This window comes from Castanea sativa, chromosome 6 (assembly GCF_040712315.1).
Source record: "Castanea sativa cultivar Marrone di Chiusa Pesio chromosome 6, ASM4071231v1".
Taxonomy (NCBI): Eukaryota; Viridiplantae; Streptophyta; class Magnoliopsida; order Fagales; family Fagaceae; genus Castanea; species Castanea sativa.
The window spans coordinates 50,588,299-50,594,381 of record NC_134018.1 but is presented as its reverse complement, the minus strand read 5'-3'; the positions used below and the strand labels follow the sequence as shown (position 1 = coordinate 50,594,381).

The 6,083-nt window shown below is 37.0% G+C and overlaps 1 protein-coding gene across 1 annotated transcript; it reads left to right on the top strand.

Moving 5' to 3' along the window:
- The first annotated feature begins 549 nt into the window (after window positions 1–549).
- LOC142641645 (putative aquaporin PIP2-5) lies at window positions 550–4,196 on the top strand. Its single transcript, XM_075816120.1, has 4 exons — window positions 550–1,200; window positions 1,645–1,940; window positions 3,398–3,538; window positions 3,738–4,196. The coding sequence occupies exons 1-4, from the start codon at window positions 900–902 to the stop codon at window positions 3,858–3,860; spliced, it is 861 nt and encodes a 286-aa protein (XP_075672235.1). The 5' UTR covers window positions 550–899; the 3' UTR covers window positions 3,861–4,196.
- Window positions 4,197–6,083: the final 1,887 nt, after the last annotated feature.

Below are 6,083 nucleotides of genomic sequence, written 5' to 3'. Positions count from 1 at the left end.
TATAAAAACATAAACATATTCACTAACTTTGTGTTGTTTACAAAATGGAATATTTATGTTATCATTAAATTTCAAATGACATTTCGATACCTTATGAATTTACTTACAAATTTATTCAATCCAATTTCAAATATATTTTTCTATACATATATATGCACACACACACACACTTCCATACGTATAATTAACTAAATCGAGTCTTATACTCATAAGTTTGATCACGATCACATAACATTTGCACTTCACTCATTTAGTAATTTTGCCTGAAGTTATAAGCTTGAACTTAACACATTTGCTAAATAAACAAACATAAATAAACTATTTCTTTTTTACTTAATTTCAAACCGTTCATGTGCAATTTGTTTCTTTTATAACATGATTTTTTTTAAGTGACCAGAATTAAAACTTTTTATATAAAAAAAAAATCTCATTTTATTCTTAAATAGCATAATTCCAAAAGCAGTGGAAGATTCTTTTTTTCTCCATATATATAAACAATAAAACAAAAATCTAAGGCATATACCATACAGTAAGTGCTACGCACAAGACTTTGCCAGAAAATGCAAGGCAAGAGCAGAGAAAAGTTTCTCTTAAGAGACGGTGAAAATGGTAAGTTTAAGTGGGAGGTAGCGTGGTAAAGTCAGGTGGGGTCTGTGAAAGCGAAAGAAACCAAAGAATTAGTAGCATATTTCAGTACCCAACTTGCTGTAATTAAATCCTAATCCTCTCTGTTTAAACTTTAAACCAAAACTCCTTGTCCTTTCTATGCTCTCCTCTATTCCTCTCCCATTATATATAACCCTTGCACTCTCTCACGTTTTCACATCCAAACAAGCCATAAACTCTCTCTCTCTCTCTCTCTCACCAAAGCTTCATCCTTTTTCTTTTTTCTCTTAACCATGACTAAGGATGTTGCAGAGCATGGCTCATTTCCAGCCAAAGACTACCACGACCCACCTCCAGCACCGTTTTTCGATTCTGTGGAGCTAACCAAGTGGTCCCTTTACAGGGCTTTGATAGCCGAGTTCGTAGCTACTTTGCTCTTTCTATATGTCACGGTTCTGACTGTGATTGGCTACAAGAGCCAGATTGACCCTGAATTGAAAGGTGATGCCTGTGGTGGTGTTGGCTATCTTGGGGTTGCTTGGGCTTTTGGTGGCATGATTTTTGTTCTTGTTTACTGCACTGCTGGGATTTCAGGTGCGTGTGTTTTCATTTCTCACTCTCTTTCTTTCTTTCTCAATTTCCTTCTTTAGTTAAGCTTTGTTTTCTTGTTTGGAAACGTACATCTTTGCTTTCAATCATAACGATTTAGGATGCTTTAAGTTTCAGGTAAGGTTGTTTTTGCTTAAATGTTTCAGGTGGATTTTTCTTTCTATTTCCTTCTCTGTCTCTGTTTTTGCTTTTGTAGAAAAATTTTCAGCTAGTCACGTAAAGAGCCATTATCATCTTTTATAAAAATAAAATGCTAAACTACTTTGTTCTTTTTCATATTTTCTCAAGAATTGAATCATAATCTATGAACTTTTTCTTGAAAAAAGTCATTATTATGACTCTCTTAAGCCTTTCATATTGTTAAGATATAAAATTTTAAGCCTATTACCTTGGCTATTAGCTAACTTTTTAACATGTTTTTGAACGTAGGGGGTCACATTAACCCAGCAGTGACCTTCGGGCTCTTCTTGGCTCGTAAGGTGTCGCTGGTTCGGGCCGTGTTATACATGGTGGCTCAGTGCTTGGGAGCCATATGTGGTGTTGCGCTCGTCAAGGCCTTTCAGAGTGCCTATTATGTAAAGTATGGTGGTGGGGCCAACTCTCTCTCAGCTGGGTACGGCACTGGCGTTGGATTGGGCGCCGAGATCGTAGGGACGTTTGTGCTTGTGTACACCGTCTTCTCTGCCACTGATCCCAAGAGGAAAGCTAGAGATTCACACGTTCCTGTATGTACCTTATCGTTCCTCTAGTTTATACGTGCAATTTTATTTTTGGAAATTGTGTGTATCAAAATGTCTATATTTTAAGGTTTTTTTTTAATGCTTGCTTCTTATTTTAAAAGTGTTTTGGGTCTTTTGTGTTTTTCTTGAGATTCAGTTAGCTATAAATCTTTTTGTTTATAGTAACAAAAAATTTGGTTGATATCTTGTGTTAACTCTTGAGGTAAAGGGCAATTTGACGTATATTGTATCTAATCGATTTAATTAAAAAGATCTGTTATGTCTACTTTTACATCTATGAAACGGTACTCATTTCTTTCAAATTTAATGGACGAATTTCATCATAAATGTGAGGAGGGAGTACCATTTACCGAGATTACTTATTAATGTTACAATCTGGTTTGGAACTAAAACTTTATCCCTTCCCAAAGCACAACCCTTGATTGAAAAATATTAAAACCAAGAATTTAACACTTGACTCAGCTGAGTTTTTTTTTTTTTTTTTAATTTCTAATGTCTAAGCACCTGATTGCATTGATCCAAGCTTTTAGGAGGAGTTTGGTAGAGTAGTTTGGGATGAAATTTTTTGTAATTTTTTGAAATTTGTGTGGGTCAAAAAGCGCATGGAAATGTGTTTGAAGTGGTTTAAAACGTAAAAATGTGAGTTTTGGGATGGGAACCAAAAAGTAATTTCTTGGAACAAATATTAGAAAGTGGATAGATGGTTGAGGCTACAAATACTAAAGACTTTTTGTAGGTTAAAAGTTAAAACCCAAAAGTGCAAATGTGATATCCTTGTATATTTTGAGCTTAATGATTCATCTTTTAACGAATTGTCACATGATGGTAACGTAGCGTGCGCCATTCAGATTCAGTGGCTAAGGTTTGGGGTCCATGGATTTGTGGTTTCTGCAATAGCGCATATGCAAAAGGGTCACATTGTTTGCTTCCTTTTCAGAAATTGATTCTCCATACTGTTGAATGCGTATGCGTGTTTCGTTTTGGTGTTTTCTATACGAGGTCTTGGTTTCAATAAATCTTATCATAAGCCCCGTGGGTCCTACGATATATTAATGCCTCTTTGCATATTTCTTAGGACGATGTCGTTTTCCCCTTGTAAACTCTTTGATTCTTCCCACCTTCATCTCAACATATCAAATCAGCTACGATTTTGTTTTGTATAAAGAAAATTCCAAACTTAATTTATTATTTTTTGTAGGCTTTCTGGTATAATGAACATCTAATCCCAATTTTCAATGTGACCTTTGTTGTGTGATTTCAATATTGCAAGAAGTTGTTTTTGTTTTTATTTTGCTTCACGGGTAGGAAATTGTGCACTATTAGAAAATTACAATTGTCAATTGTTTGTGTCCTGACTTGGACTATTTCTTAGCCACAAATGACTATGGGATTGCATTATTAAATTGATTTTTTTATTGACGTGTTCTGTCCTGAAATTCAAGGTTTTGGCACCACTCCCCATTGGATTTGCGGTGTTCATTGTTCACTTGGCCACCATCCCAATCACTGGCACTGGCATCAACCCCGCTAGGAGTCTTGGGGCTGCCGTTATCTACAATAAGGACACGGCCTGGGATGACCATGTTAGTATATAACTTCCTTAGACTATTGATTATTTGCATTATTATTAAAGTTGTTTAGTTGCTGTGTCATTTAAATATATTCTTGGTATATATAACAATAACAATTGAAGTTTATGTAAAATTTTGGAGTTGACTATGAAACCTCAACAAATTTTGCAGTTGTATATCACTTAATTATACTTGTTATTTTCTTTTCCAGTGGCTTTTTTGGGTTGGGCCATTCATTGGTGCAGCTTTAGCAGCTTTCTACCACCAATTCATCTTGAGAGCTGGTGCTGCGAAAGCTCTTGGGTCATTCAGGAGCAACTCCTCCCATGTTTAATTAACAAAGAGGCTTAGTTATTTGATTCCTTCTTCATGGTTCTTCTGAGAAATGACATTGGAAGAAGGATTTGATGTGTTTAGAAGTGTAATGGGGTAGTGCTTTATGCTTTGTGTATGAATGTTTCTTTGGCTCTCTTGATTTCCTTAAGAGGGTTAAGGAGCATAAAATTGTAGATTAAAAGTCTCTTTGAGAAAAGGGGCCAATTTTTTTTATCCCTCTTGTTCTTCTGGAATTTACTTATATGTTGTCCTTTTCAACTTATGTCTTTGGCACATTGTACTCGTTTATGCTTTTAAGTAAAGTTTGAGCTATGTGGATGTTGGTCAGTGTTCACTTTCTGTTGTCTGAAAGACTGAAATTGCTCAATAGCGTAGTGCCTGGTGGAATAATGACCTAGGTTGAAAGGCAATCTACGGAACTCTAATTTTTCACAAAGTCTAACTATGTCATCATGAAAAAGAAGCAAAATCAGGTGACATAAAAAGTCGAATCCAAAAGAAGAAAACTCTTGCTTAATATGGCTGATTAAAGTGCAACATGGAGAGTGATTTACTATGATTGACAAATGGAAAAGGACATAAGAGCGGCTTAAACTTTACAAAAGTATCTTGTCAAATACAACGGATTCGATGCCGTGAGTCACGTCCAGCTAGGTTATACATTACCAGTTAAATTAGCTTTAACACGAGATTCAGTGGGCTTAATCTAGTATTGCCGTTTAATCACATGCTAATTCGGTCAATAAATAATAAATTAAATTCTTTTCTCTGGTCGTATTGTCGTAATCAATTAATATAAGATTTTTGTGGCTTAATTTAAAAATAGAATTTCATGATTTGGTAAATCATCTCACAAACTTTCCATGGGAGCCTTACTCGACTTGTCAGATAGCATTTGTTCTAAGCAATATTAGGAACTGATTAATTTAATTATTGTGCCATTAACGTGGCTGGTATTGATACAATGTTCCCGTACTATGCCCACGCACGTGCCATTAGCATCCATGTGCATCAGTCTCTCTGGTGGGTTGTGGACTGGCCACTGCTAAGTGCTACCACAATAGTACGTACAGTACCTACCTTCTCTCTCTCTCACTCTCTCAAGCTTATATTATCTGAAAGCAAGGTAGCTGTTTATTCTGCTCTTGCAAGAGAAAGCAGGGAATGGATAGTTAAAGCTGCAGTTAGGGTGAACACCATACCCATCAAACCATCAAAGCCACAAAATTTATACTGGAGCAACTTCATCAACATGGTATCTTCCTTCCAAATACCCAACAAAGAAGTACAGTACCACAGGGCATGAATTGTGTCCTCACTTGCACATTGACAACTAGAGCAGGTAGGAAAAGAAACCACCTTGCGTCTCAACAGATTACACATGGTGGGTAAAGCATTAAGGGATGCATGCCAGAGAAAAAGTTTAACCCGGTCAGGGACTAGAAGCTTCCAAATACCAGTCCACAAAACATGATTATTAGTTTGTGAGGAGCTGCTGGGTTGCAAGCTTCTAGTCACCCCAACAAGAAGTCTGTAAGCACTTCGAGTAGTATAAGAGCCGTTTGTGGATGAGAGCCAAACCAACTTGTCAGGGATGCTACGGTCACTTAGAGGAATTCCCAAAATCAGATTTGCCTCGTGAGGAAGAAATTGTGCCTTATTAAATTTGCTTTCCAGGAATTAACGCCAGAATCAATGAGATCACTCACTTTTGATGTAGGAGGGAGCAGAATAGGAGGAGAAATAGACCTTGCTGCAGGCGGAGAGGGGAACCATTTATCCTTTCTAATCTGAACAAATTGTCCATCGCCAATTCTCCAAACTGCTCCCACGTCGACAACATGTCGAGATTGAAGGATGCTTTTCCAAGTGTATGAGCCCTTATTTGAGGAGGCACAGTCTATGATGGAATAGCTCGGGAAGAACTTAGCTTTGAACACTTTATAAAATAGGGAATTTTCACAAGTTTGGAGCCGCCAAACCTGCTTCGCTAAGAGAGAATCATTGAAGATGGATAGATCACGAAAACCCAATCCTCCTTCGTTCTTGGGACGACACATCTTCTCCCAACACACCCAATGGATTTTCCGCTGCTCCCCTCTATACCTCCACCAAAATTTTCTAACTAAAGTCTCAATTTCTTTGATCAATCCTTTAGGGAGCTTGAAGCAAGACATGGCGTAGGTGGGAATTGCTTGAATCACCGCCTTAATAAGGATCT